We start from the raw sequence: 13,902 nt of genomic DNA on the forward strand, positions 1-13,902 counted from the left end.
TAGATAAATATATAATTTGTAAATTAAATAATAGAAAATGGTAAAAATAATAAAATAACAAAAATTTATGTTATTTTTAGTTGTGAATTAATTATATATTTCTATTATTTTGTTTATTTCTTTATTCATCTTGAATTTTAGTGAACAATAAAATAGATTATCAAACCACATACGATAATAGTTAGTGTGAAAATGATTAGATAGTGTAGAGTTAGAAAGTAAGTACTTGACCAAATTTCAATAATCTAAAAGAAAAAGAACCTAAAATGTAAAAATAAATACATGGATACCACGTGTTGAAAACTTGTCTGCCACTTGTTAGAAAAAGAAAAAAACCAACTTTATATATATAGATGTAGCAAATATTATTTTCATTTCCACTTATATGTCATTTTTAGGTTTTCGCACATACTAAAAATACTTAAATGTTCAGTTTTGCTTTTATTTAATTATTAAAATTTTATAATATTAACTGTTTTTCTTAATTTAATTAGATAGAAAAATAAAGTAATATAATAAAAATTGTTTTGAAATCATAAAGCGATACTTATTTTGTAACGGATATTTTACTTTACAACAACACTCAGTTTAAAACGGAAAGAGGAGCAATTACAAGAGTCCATGACACATACCAAAGATTTCTACTTCAGAATATTGACCTTCTTGGCTTCGTTTAATTTCTCTCCACCAAATTAATTTGCACCCTAAGATTGTAAATTTATATGTTAAAGAAAAAGATTGTAAGTTTGCCAAGATCCACTTTACTCGTCAGTATGTGTGTACTCTTCTAGCTCACTGTTTTCGTTGGATTCGGTAATTCTGCATTTTGATTCTTTAACAAGACCCAAGAGTCAAGTTGGGTATTATGATTCCGACCAGAATCGACAACTCTGAGACCAAAAGGACAAACAAATGACACTGGAGATATAAATATAATAATCTGACGAACATAAAAGCACCACTGATAAACCTATTTTTATCCATTATAGTAATAAAACATTTTATGTTTATATTTATATGTTTTGACTATATATATATATTTTTAAATAAGCTTATGTTTATATAGGGTGAATTTGGTGAATATTCATATTGGATCCTAATATTAAGTTTATAGCCATTCTACAGTGGAAAGCTTCCGATGGAACTAGTTACGTTATTGCCAAGAATAACCCTGTAAACGCGTGTGCGTGGGGGAGAGGAGTGAAGTTAAAAACACATGTGCTTAATTTGAATCCGTATGTTGGGTTATGGAAAAACGCGGAGGCAATACTATGCTATAATCTACATAGTATAGTTAAGTTCTGCCACACACAAAGTCACAACAATTGGTAACTGTGTATTCATAAAGAGCCCAAAATTATACAATATACCTATGCACGGGAACGAGACTACCCTATATTCAATGTAATATGCCCACATTTTAGTAAAAATCATATACGTCCAAGTTCGCTTTGTTTCCACGTTTCTATGTGATGTTGCATAATGTTCCAATACATGTGTAGGAAGTGACTCAAACAAAGCTATACTATACGATATATGGTCTAGTTTAGGCAAAGAAGTCAGATCCTCAATACATGCATGTGTTCAAACAAGTTGCACTGGCCTAATGTTATGACATGGATTGAGGCGATATAGACACACAGAAGAGAATGCAATTATTAAAGGTAAGCAATAACGTATTAACAGATATAAAACATTATTATTTTACCAACTGCGAAAGAAAAAAGAAGAGGAAAAATAGGGACGAAGGAGAATGGAGGAAGGGACGAAGGAGAACGGAGGAAGGGTGGAAGGAGGAAAGAGGCCAGAGGCCAGAGGGGAGGAGGAAGAGAGGGAGGACGGAGAAGTGAAGGGAGGGGAAAGAGTAGTGGGAGTGGATGAAGAAGACAGAGTAAAAAAAAGAGTGAAAAAAGTGAGAAAAAAAAAAGTAGTAGGGAGGAAGAATGTTATAATATATTATACTATATTTTAAATAAAATGATTTATTATATTAGTTACAATATATTAGAAATGATTGTATTGGTTGTTGGAAAAAAATGCAATAAGAGAGAAATTGTATATTCATTTTAAATGTATGTAAAATGTTGTAAAAAGCAAATGTTAATTTTAAATTTTCACAAACCATTGTTTTCATAATGAAAATACAGATTCATCATAAAATATGAAATTTGTTATAAATATGGACTATTCTATAAAAGTAATATAGAATAGAAAATCTTTTTTGCTGAGATCAATTTACGCATTTTGTTGAAATTTTTTATATCCATTTAAAAAAAAAATTAGATATGGCATATATGAAAAAAAATATATATGTTTGTTCTTACTATTAATACTTAACTATAACTAATTAATTGAAGCCATACAGATCAAACAAAATCAGAGGAGAAAGAAGGAAAAAAAATTAGAAACCCAAGTTAATCTAACTTTGTGATTGGTCGGGGACAGATAGTGTAATATTACACAAAATATACAGACTATTGTAGTCATATCATCGCTATGTGTATTACGTTAATTTATATTCTACAATGGACATGAGTCCAAATTTTCAGTTTATATATTCTTGATAAAAAAAAGTTTTTTTTGTCTCGTGAGATTATGTCTTCAAACCATGATTGTCATTGATTTAATATATTCTTTATACTAGCTTTCTTCAAGTAATTGATTTGGTTGATGACCTTCCTTCCAGTTTAGGGTAATTCACTTGCATTTCGAGAGGACCCTCTAAACATGTCCTCCTCTAATATTTTATCTTTATGTGTGTATATATGAATTTAAATAGCTGATATTCCATTTTTAAAAAGTTTACAACTTAAAATAAAGAGTAGTGTCGGCACAAAACTTTTAAATTAACTGAGACAAGTTTGACCTAGTAGAGCTATTTAGCATACAACAAACAACTTTATTCATTTTCAAGATTTATACTGATCTACTTCTCTCTACATTTATGTTAGGTATCAGTCATCTTGATACCTCTATTATAGTCTTTATACTGTGGTAGCAATTATCTTACGTTAATACTTAATAGTACTGTTACATTGATATGACATGATAACTAACTAAAAACGTATATAATAAAACTATCAAAGAAAATAAAAAATGTAGAGTTAGGAGTTAACAATTAAAGAAAAAATAAGAGATAATAAGAAAATAATTTTTCAAATGATAAACCATCAAAAAGGTTGTGAGAAAATATGGATTAACTGTTTAAATCTTTTTGAAAATATTAAATTTTAATTAAGTAATCACAATGATTATATATTAGTATTTTTAAGTGTAAATATACATACATGTGAGAAACTTTATCAATGAGTATTTTAGTGTTGTTGGTTCAATTGTAATGCACAGAGTTGATATCTTTGTGTGATGGAATTTTTTTTTCTGTTACGATATGCTATTATTAAAATTAAAAATAAATTTTGTAAAGACTAAATTCGGATTTGGAAAAAATTATAGACTTTTAAGGGCATCCTTATTGAATGATTCTTAAATAGAGTTTGAAAGTGTTAACCAAGTTAGAGATATTCTCTTAAAATTATAGACTTTTAAGGGCATACTTATTGAATGATTCTTAAATAGAGTTTGAAAGTGTTAACCAAGTTAGAGATATTCTCTTAAAAAAAAAAAAAAAAAAGTTAGAGATATTCTCAATAATGATGAGGGGTCTTTTGTTTTGAAGATTTTTCAAAAAGATGGTACGAGGCCGTTTTGATATTGAAAAGGCTTCCGGGCTATTAAATGAGGCTGGTATCCGACTCTGATTTGTACTCGGAGGTTCTTGCTTCGGGTCTTGTCCTGATGAAATCTTGTACGTGGTACTTGTCAACGGGCTTAATAAGAACGGACAATTTGTGAAAGCAAGCAATATGCCTGAGGAGATGAAGAAGAAAGATACGACTCCAAAAAATGCTTATTATCTACACTACGGTTACTGCAGGCTATTATAGAAAAGGGAATCTAGATGAGGCTTTTTAGACTTCATGTCCAGATGATTGAGAAAGGGTCTTAAACAATATGGGACTATATTTGATATACTCGTGAGTGTAAAAATTGAGAAACCTCATGCTGCTGCTAAGGTTAGAAGTAACTCAGATGCAAGGTAACTCCAGAAACATACTCTCTTCTGTTTCACATTTTTCGGAGAAATATTCTGAGGTTTCAAAATATAAGATACTTTGATATTTTTAAATTACTTAAGTTTTATTAAAAATCGATCAATAAATTACATTTTACTGTATTATTTACGATTAATTAACTTATATTTAATTTATATTATTTAACAATATTATCTTTTAAAAAGTAAAAATTTTAATTCTTATGCATTGAAGCAAAACATAACGGATGGAGTATTAGTTTTTGTTTGAAAAGCAAAATCCAAGTTAAAGTTGGATCAAACATGCTGGACACAGAGAGCTGATCGAGACCTTACTTTCTTCGGGAATAATACGAACCGCCACCTCCTTGATGATAAACAAACCGGTGACGAGATCCACCACCTTTCCCACTTCCTTCACCTGTGCTACGAGTGTTTCCTCTGCTTCCACCAGGTATCCAATTCGAGGCTTGTGTCCCTAACCCATTAGCTTCCTCTTCGTCTCTCTCGTTGTACTCGAGCACTAACCTCTTTATATCTTGCTTCTCTTCCAAATCCGCAGCCTCTTTCTGTTTTGTGCTCTGCACTAGCGAGCAATCACTCGGGATTAGCATTTGTTTCGTTTGTTGTTTATTTCCTCTCTTCACTAGGACCTTTACTTGAACTTCTCTTGGCTCTCCATTCTCTTCATCCACGACTTCTTCACCGTTGTCACCTGTGACTCGCCCAAAATGGTGATGATCTTTTCCAGATCCTTCGAAAACACTCATTGGTATTGTCATGTTCAATGCTGGTCTACCACGCAATTCTAGCTTTCTTTGCTCTATGCTCTCCTGCACCCAGAAAACAGTTAACCATGTTCATGTTCATGTTAAGTTTCAAATGCCTTGGTTTTTCACATTCGGACCAAAAATAGATGCATCAATCTACAAAAACGAAAACAAAAAACAAATGTGAACTTGCCTGAAGTAAAGCCTTGAGTTCTTGATCAAAGTCTGCTTGCTCCTCAGGATCTACGGTTACTACCTTCTGCCTTACCCGAAATTCGTTATCATCATCAGATCCAGGTCCAACGCCATCTTCATAGTCATCCCCATCGTCACTATCAGATCCCCGTTCATGATTTCCATCATCCAACTCTTCATTCTGTCCATCTCGTACAGCAGAGCCACTACCAGAATCACTGTCGCTTTCTTCTTTGGGAGCTTCACCATTCTCTCCAATATTTTTTTCATTACTTTTACCGTTCAAAAACATGCCTGGACGCTTTGTATCTGAATGTCTTTCTACACTGACTTTGTCTGCAGTAGAAGCATGTTCACGCTCTTCCAGCTGAAGTATAGCTGCATTGATCTCATCAATAGTCGTGTAACGGGTCATATTGGGTCTCAAATTGGCAAAAAGATCCTGCGTTGAGACACTTTGTTCTGTTATAGATACCCTGAACCCTTACGTGAAAACTGAATCAACTTCTACAAAATCTACAACAGTTATAAAACTAACCTGCAAGTCAAATTCAATATCCAGAGGAAGATGACCTTTGCTCAGTGTGTATCTCTGGAAATGTACCAAAAACTGATCAAGCCTTTTCTTTGAAGAACCTCGATCAAAGTAGTGTCCACATGTTTCCAGAAGAATGATAACCATCCTGACACGGAAAAAATCTTCTGGCGGATCCAGCACCTCTTGCTAATATCATAAAATTATATACAACAGTCCATCAGTACAACAGAAGGAAGACTGAATATTACAACAGTCAATGAGGAATGTATAGGCTATAGCAGAAACTAAGCACGAGAAGAGACACTAATGATTGTAATTTTTCGAATGCCAAACCACACAGGCACACACAGCACAGGCATTTAGAACTCGGCAAAGGTTATAATCTGAAATGTCTGAGGCTCACTTACCTCTGAAGTACCATGACCATATGAAAGAGTTAAGTAAAGCGTCTCGAATATCACAGACGAATCTACGTGCTCGTAGTTGTACAGCTCCCCTAAGAATCTCATATGGGCCAGACGCTTCTGTTGTGCCCCATATTCATTCAACTCAAGCCCAACCCTTATCTCCTCCAGTACCTTCAAATGAAAACAAATTATCATGTTACTTAAAAAACAGACGTGGACCACGTGGTACTAAGCCGCGGACAACAAGCAATACTTTTAAAGAAAATGTTAGATAAATAAGCCCATACAAATTTATAGATAAATTTAAGCGAAACATGTAAACATCATTCCTGAGCCGACTTAACCAAGGAACAAAACACACTAAGCACCATATTTTATGATACGAAAGCATCTCCACACACTCTTCAGATCTGATACATCGTCGAACCCAAACCTATAGGCACGGTCCTCCAAACCATTTTCAACAGAACACTTATTTCAGGCTTTACTGATGCGTAGAAGTTCACATAAGAAACAACATCATTCCAACTTGAACGCAAATTTCATTTCTATTGACTAAAAGGGGTGCTTAATATCTTAGACCTTTTCACTGGTGCACAGAATCAGAAACAAATGCCTATAATATACCACTACTTTTCGGGTTATAACTACACACTAAGAGAACAAGCTACATATTTTGTAGAATCAAAACCTTACACACAATTCAATTCCCCAAGTTGAAGTAAGAAAATCAGAATGTTTTGTCAAGAGTCAGGAGGGCCATTTATGTAACACCATCTAAGGTAATAGTTATATGACTTTTGGGAACCAATTTGTACATAGATCCCCGAGACCGATGCACCTTCCTCAAGTAAAACTCAGAAACTTCTGACTTTTAAGAAGTTAACTTGCAGGATTAAGAGATTTGGGCAGCACAAAATCCACATGTATTAGTATATATATAAGATTCAGTAAAAGGAACACACCTCATCAACAATAGCCACCGCAAACTCCTCATGATGGCGGCTCAATCCAGAAGTCAGGGAAGCAATTAAGTGAATCTGACCATACTTTCCCTTGTGAACCTTCATAAAACACTTTAAGATGTATTGCTCACATTCACTCCATGGCAACTTCCGCAGTTGCTTCAGTACATTCGTAATGGAATCTTTGTCAAGATCTGAGAATAGCAATTTTCGAATATACTGCGGAAATTTGAAAAGAAGTGTAAGAAAAACCAAAGTGGCCAATACAATTGAGCAACGAAATATAATAAGAATTAAGAAACATAAAGGACAATATAGTTAGAAATTAGTAAATACCTGATGCAATGGTGGACGAACTTTAGAGATTCGTGCTGATCTTTCAGGTGGTTTACAAAGGTAGTAGGCATTTTCCACAAGAGTGCTTTGACGAGGATCTAAGTTCTTGACATTTTTTAGGCGCATCAATATGTCCAGCATATTAGTCATCCTGAGTGTGGTCTCGGGAGACCGATAAAGGAAACGGCCACATGTCTCCAGAAGATTGCAAGCAACATCAATGTTATGATGAGTAAAATCATCTAAGCAAGCCTGCAATAAAAAGGGAAGTGAACATTTTATACAGTTGAATGGCTCGAGTTTTGTCAGAGATGATAGAAATCAAAATCCCCATGCAATTACTTTTTCATCTCCTGTAAGTGATTCAAGTGAAAATTACCAAATGTATATACTAGAAACGTGTCTAACGTATGTTCAGAGAATTCAAGAAAATAAACATCTCTATAAAATGCATGTGTTGATGGGTGAGTATTATACCTTCAAACAACTGAATACAAGCCCAGAAGGCACAATTTTAAACTTGCAGAGTTCTCCAATAAATCTGATGTTCCGGATTTTTGATTCGATATTCATTTGGTCCTGCACAAAATTCAATTTGCAACTTCGTAAGACAGTATATTATTAACTTTGAGGAGCGTTTGTAAGACAAGGTTGGAAGCCAAACTGAGAAAAGAGGCATTAATATCAACAGAGTGATTTGACTTCACTCAGCTCGAAGAAAAAAAGTGCAGTTCCAGTCAAATGTGTGAAAGAAGATATAATTACTTAACAAAGACAATGCAACACATCTAGCTAACCTTTTTATGGACTAGATAATTGAACTCCTCCTCCAACATCTGCACAAGCGTAGAAGGGATGTCTTTCATGCACGTTGCTAGTGTTGCAATCATACGCGAATAGTATGCTAGCAACTCCAGAGATGTCCTAGGGACATTAAATAACGCTTTGACAAGTTTTTTTCTGTTTGTTTTGGAATTCAAATAACAATATTCCACCTGGAAAGAAAAACATAGAAGTGAATAATAGAGCAAAAAAAGACGTTCAACCAAAACGACACCAAATAGAAAACCATTTCAAAAACTCTTACCGTTAACTGGTCAATAAGATCACGGCTTACGCAACCAGGAAGTCGCTGTAACAATCTTTCGAAGTTTGCCACGTCAAGGCTCTTGCCTTTCTCCTTCTCATTTTCCAATTTCTTGTCACTATCCTTTTCTTTCCCTTTTTCCTTCTTAGCACCCTTAGCCTTTTCCTTGTCTACGTCATCCTTCTCTTTTGGCTGCTCAGTAATTGAGACATCAGCCATATTACCAGAATCAGCAGGAAACTCTGTTGTGTCTTCAGCTGTTTGTTGACTTTCGACAACTTCAGAGCTAGACTCCTACAACCAATCACAACAGGGCATGAAATCCAAAGTGCTGGATTTATAGAAAACTATGCCCAGCACGAAATCTTTCGAGCATGTCTATTGATCACTACGTATTAAAAAGGAACACCATTCACGTTCTCACATAGCAGCAACAGTTTCTAATATCCTAAGAGGAAAAGAGTGAGAATAAAATGTAGTGTCATCCACTCACAGATGATTTGTTTTTTGTCTTTGCAGGCTCCACTTCTCCCAACAAGACTGCTGGAACAAATGCCCTAGAGAAACAACGAAGATGACATGAGCAACTAAAAGAGAAGAATAAACGCTATAATGAGCTAGATAAGCCAGACTCTTTCAAGAAAATTGAAGTTTTCTGAGTGCCACTTGAAAACAACACATTCTCCCACAAATTTGTTTCTTAGGACCACAAATAAGAACTGACCTCAGATCAGGCAAGCACTCATAAAATGTCTTGGTCTCTTCATCGTCCCAAACAGGTTCAGGGACAGATGTATCTTTTACAGCACCAGGCGATGAGGCTTCGTCCCCTGCTGTGAGCCTAGTTGTACCATCCTCTGGCATAATAGGAGGCTGCATATCAAGTGCTTCAGCCAAACTGCAACATGACATACGATACATTACTAAGTATGCAGAGGTTATAGATGAGAAAACAACTTTTTTGTTTTGTAACTAATATTTATCCTAAGCAAATAGCCTCTGAATATTGAAACTGTAGATGTTCCTTTACCAGATAACCCATTCCAGTCAAAGATATGGGATGAAAGGATAAACACCATAAATCTAAGATCACTTCCAGAGATTCATTACAAATATCATAGGGTTCTAGTGAATCGGTATGTCATGATCAACACAAAGGTTTGGCAAACGAACTGACGCTGAACAATGACACTTTATGTTTTACACTACAATGACGGCAAAAAGATGCTAATTACTTCAAGAATATATCAGACAGTACTAAGAGCTTAACAATAATAGCATGGGTTATAAGTATACTGTTACTGACGGATTAAATGACAAAAAAATATGATTTATGATCTAAGCTTTTCTGCAATCAACTCCACTACAGCTAGACCCAATGAGAACAGGAAAACCCAGTTGAGTTATAAGAATGATCAACTTACGAGGAGATATTTCGATAGAGATGGTCATATGATTTCCTCAGCTTTTCATATGACGATGCACTGTCTTCACTAAGCTCCCCTTTAGCATTTACCAGCTTTGCATTTTCTTTTTCCATTTGTTGAAGTGACTGTAAAAAATATATATAATGAAGGTACTACAGAAAAAGGAGAACGGAAAAGAAAAGGAGAAAGTACTTCAATTTCAAAAAAGAAAGATATCTATAAAAGTTCCTGCACATGTGCAAACAAATAAATATCTAACCTTGTGCTCAGACTGAAGCAACTCTGCCAGAGCATCATAATATGTGTTGAAAGTTTTCTTAAAATTCTTTTTCTGTTCTGCAGTGACGCCGAGCCCCTTAAAAAACTAGAGTAACCTTTAGTCAGATTTAGTTCTATACGGAAAGATATACATTAATAGAGGAGCTGGGGGGTGGCACAGATAAGAGCTCCTCAAATACTGGGCATAAAAATTCAGCTGATACTGAAACCTACTTACATCTTCGTCTTGTCCAGATATGGGAAGCCCAAGAAAAACTCTTCCTTGCCTAGCAAAACCGGCAAGAAGTGTCAAATTTGTCTGGGTCGTATCTCGATCTTTCATGTGTTCAGCACTGGTAAGGTCCTTAATAATACTGATGAAGATGTTACTATCTTCTATTACTCCAACATAGTAGAGCTCCAAAAGAAGTTTTAGGGTACTGCGCTTTTTCATGGCCTTTGAGTTTCTGTCTGCATCTACGTCTTCGGCGGATTTTCCAGGAAGGAAGACTTTCAAGAGCCCTTGTGTTAGACTAGGAGAGAACTCTTTATACCTCTGATGAAGTAGTGAGCATATCTGTCAGAAAACATGGATATCAGCTACAGTTCAAGGCCTTAGAAAAAAAGTGAGCATCTTCTCACGCTACTCTATTATGTCCCATGATAAATAACAAAGTCAAAAGAGACCCGTAATCATCTAAACTGAGAGAACAAGGTCTCTTTCCACATAAACCTAAACCCGGGTAAGAGGATTGACATTCAAAGCAGTCTAATGAATTAATAACTACTGACACAAAGATAACAACTATAAAAATCTCAATGAGAGATATTGATCACAAGAGATACATGATTAGCATAAGAAAAACGACCCCTAACCGAAAAAAAAACAAGGTAGAAGATAGGAAACAGCAAGGCCAACCTGGACAGCTGCTTGTATATCTGAGCTTTTGAGCTTGGCCTCACAAATGGCAGTAACAGCTTCACTAACGAATTTGCTAAGGTTTACACTTCGCAGATCATCCATGAGCCCTTCACGCTGCTCCTCGTTGATCTGCTTCAACTTCTTGATAACTGCTGTATTGCGCTTGATACTAGAATCCAGAGTCCTAAGATACGCCGAATCTGCAACGTGAAGGACGCAGTCTCAGCAACAACTCAGTAACAAAGAAAACGGACAAGCTTACAAATTTAAGCACTAAACCATTGACATAATCACATCTATGAATCACAAAACTACTCTCTTAAAATAAAATAAAATAAAATCACAAACCAGGTCGTTCAGGATTGAGATTGTTTTGACGAAGAGCCATCTTAGCTTCGATTGACTTCTTAATCTCCTCAAGACGAGCAAGAGCTTCCTTCTGCAATCAACAAGGAAAGAGAGATGATTATTTCAATTTGGTGAAGCAAAGGCCAATCCGTAATCTGGGAGATCGAAATCAAACCTCGTCGTCTTGTTTCTCGCGGTTGCTTTCCTCCTCTTGATGATGATCCATTAGGGTTCGGGATCGATAAACCACGGACGGAAGAAATCTGGAGGCCAGTGATCGGTTTTAGTTTCGAATCGGAGTTAAAAAGGGTTATTGAGAATTGAGATATTGGATCCCAAAACGGGTCAAGAAGACCCGATCTCTTCGGGTTGTTGGCCCAAATCCATAGGATTTAATTAGTAATTGTAATTGAATAAAGAGACCAAAATGCAAAAACCAATAAAGTGAATTTCACTATTTTAATGGTTACATTACATCTCCTAATATATTGAGCTTTTTTAAAATTATATTAGTCCATCAGTTTGAGCGAAGATTTTATTAATAGAAATTCTCTAGTATAGCATTTTTAAAGTTTTTGTCACAAAATAGCCCTCAATGAAAAAAAAATGAACAAAATAAATTTTATTAAAGGATAAAAATGGGGTTCTAACAAGGGCAAATCTCCAAAATAGCACATTTCTAAATTTATATCACAAAAATAGCACTCAAAAACTAAAATGACCAAAATAGCATCTTTCTAAGTTTATCCTTTGAAAATTTTAATTTTTTTATTTTTCAAAATTTGAAATCTTATCCCCAAAACCTCATTTCTCAACTCTAAACCATAAACCCTAAACTCTAAACCCTAAACCCTAAACCCTAAACTCTAAACCCTAAACCCTAAACCCTGAACCTTAAACTCTAAACCCTAAACTCTAAACCCTAAACCCTAAACCCTAAACCTTAAATCCTAAACTCTAAACCCTAAACTCTAAACCCTAAACCCTAAATCCTAAATCCCACCCTTTAACTCTAAACCCTAAGTTTGTGACTTTTGATAAAACATTAAGTGCTATTTTTGTGACTTTTGACCTTGAGCGCTAGTTTGGGAACAAAAACTTGATTTAGTGCTATTTTTGTCTTTTTCTCTTCTAACAACCATAACAACATTGTTGTTTTTAGATGGATGGACTTGGTAACAATCAGAAATATAAACACTTTAATTTATACATGTTCATTCACATATTAACATACTTTGACTGCGTGAGCTTACAATGCTGCACATGCTCATATGTATTCAAAGATTGATATCACTTTATAACACTCTAACCGGCAACCACCTCCCATCATGAACCACATCGTTATCGTTCACTATCAAACTGGTATCACATATTCACTATAGTCGTAAGATTTGTAATCAATATATTATACTTCTGATGTATATAAAATAGGCTCACACACACACACACATATATATGAATTACACGGAGATTATATGTCAATAGCTCATGAATAAACACACCTTAAAGCTTTTATACCTTTGATAAAAAAAAAAAAAAAAAGCTTTATACAATGAAACATCATTTATATACATGAACTTATTGCATACAAAGCCATATTATGTAACAAATGGCTGGTATAGCTATACAAACATTTACACCATAGAAAATATATACGAACATGTTTATTCAAAGTTACCCGACATAAGCTTACAATACTAATATCAACCACTCGTGACCAAAAAAAAAAAAATCATTTTTACGAATCTAACCCCGGTAAATCGTCTGAGTCTTCTGAGAAACTCGACGACTTACATGTAAGTCGTCTGGTGTTGTTGATCTTAAAAATAATTTATAAATTGTTTAAAAAATATTTTAACAAGTGAAAAATTAAAATCATGTAATTATAAACAGTTTTAAGTGATATAAATTAAGATATAATAAAATTGAATACTTTTCAACATAGATGAGTGGAAGTAGTTAATCATGATATTCTTTGGTTTAGGGTTTGGCAACATATGTTGTAGTATTGTATGTATTCTTAGGGTTAGATTTTGGAAAGCTTAAATGTTTTTTTGAAAAATTAAATTTTTACCTATATGTGTTTATTTATGTGTATAGTAAACACTTTTTAAGTTTAATCTGATTTTATGAAGTGTTTAGTAAGTTAATTTAGTTTAGAGGTTATGTTTAGGGTCTAGACGACTTAGTCTTCTATTTTAGTTTCCCGCAAAAAATATTTTAGTTTCCCACTAAAAATATTGAAGTTTTCTGGACGACTTACTTATAAAAATATTGTAAGTCGTCCAGGAAGTCTTCTATTAGAAAACTTACTTGAAAGTCTTCTGAATCGAAAATATTTAACGTAATTGGATTTTTTGTCTCCCTACATAAAGAAAAAAATTACACATTCTCTCTCCTCCTCTCAAATGGCTGCAACAAAAATGTAATGTTTCTCATTCTAAACCTCTCCAACCTCTCTCAAATCTCTTTGAACTTATAAACATCAAACTTTATATCAATTTATTGTTTTTGTCTCATGTCTTTCTCATTAATTTATTTTGTTTTTTTAAGTTGTTC

The 13,902-nt window shown here is 34.2% G+C and overlaps 1 protein-coding gene across 1 annotated transcript; it reads right to left on the reverse strand.

The window, feature by feature from the left end:
• Positions 1-4,224: 4,224 nt before the first annotated feature.
• LOC106438093 (regulator of nonsense transcripts UPF2) lies at positions 4,225-11,721 on the reverse strand. Its single transcript, XM_013879148.3, has 17 exons — positions 11,519-11,721; positions 11,344-11,434; positions 10,993-11,195; positions 10,312-10,650; positions 10,075-10,179; positions 9,813-9,940; positions 9,113-9,286; positions 8,882-8,945; positions 8,389-8,682; positions 8,099-8,296; positions 7,779-7,880; positions 7,302-7,553; positions 6,966-7,184; positions 6,001-6,171; positions 5,594-5,779; positions 5,054-5,497; positions 4,225-4,923 (listed from the first exon to the last, which is right to left on the reverse strand). Exons 1-17 carry the CDS (start codon positions 11,567-11,569, stop codon positions 4,423-4,425), a joined length of 3,522 nt encoding a protein of 1,173 aa, XP_013734602.3. The 5' UTR covers positions 11,570-11,721; the 3' UTR covers positions 4,225-4,422.
• Positions 11,722-13,902: the final 2,181 nt, after the last annotated feature.

Source organism: Brassica napus, chromosome C3 (assembly GCF_020379485.1).
Source record: "Brassica napus cultivar Da-Ae chromosome C3, Da-Ae, whole genome shotgun sequence".
Lineage (NCBI taxonomy): Eukaryota > Viridiplantae > Streptophyta > Magnoliopsida > Brassicales > Brassicaceae > Brassica > Brassica napus.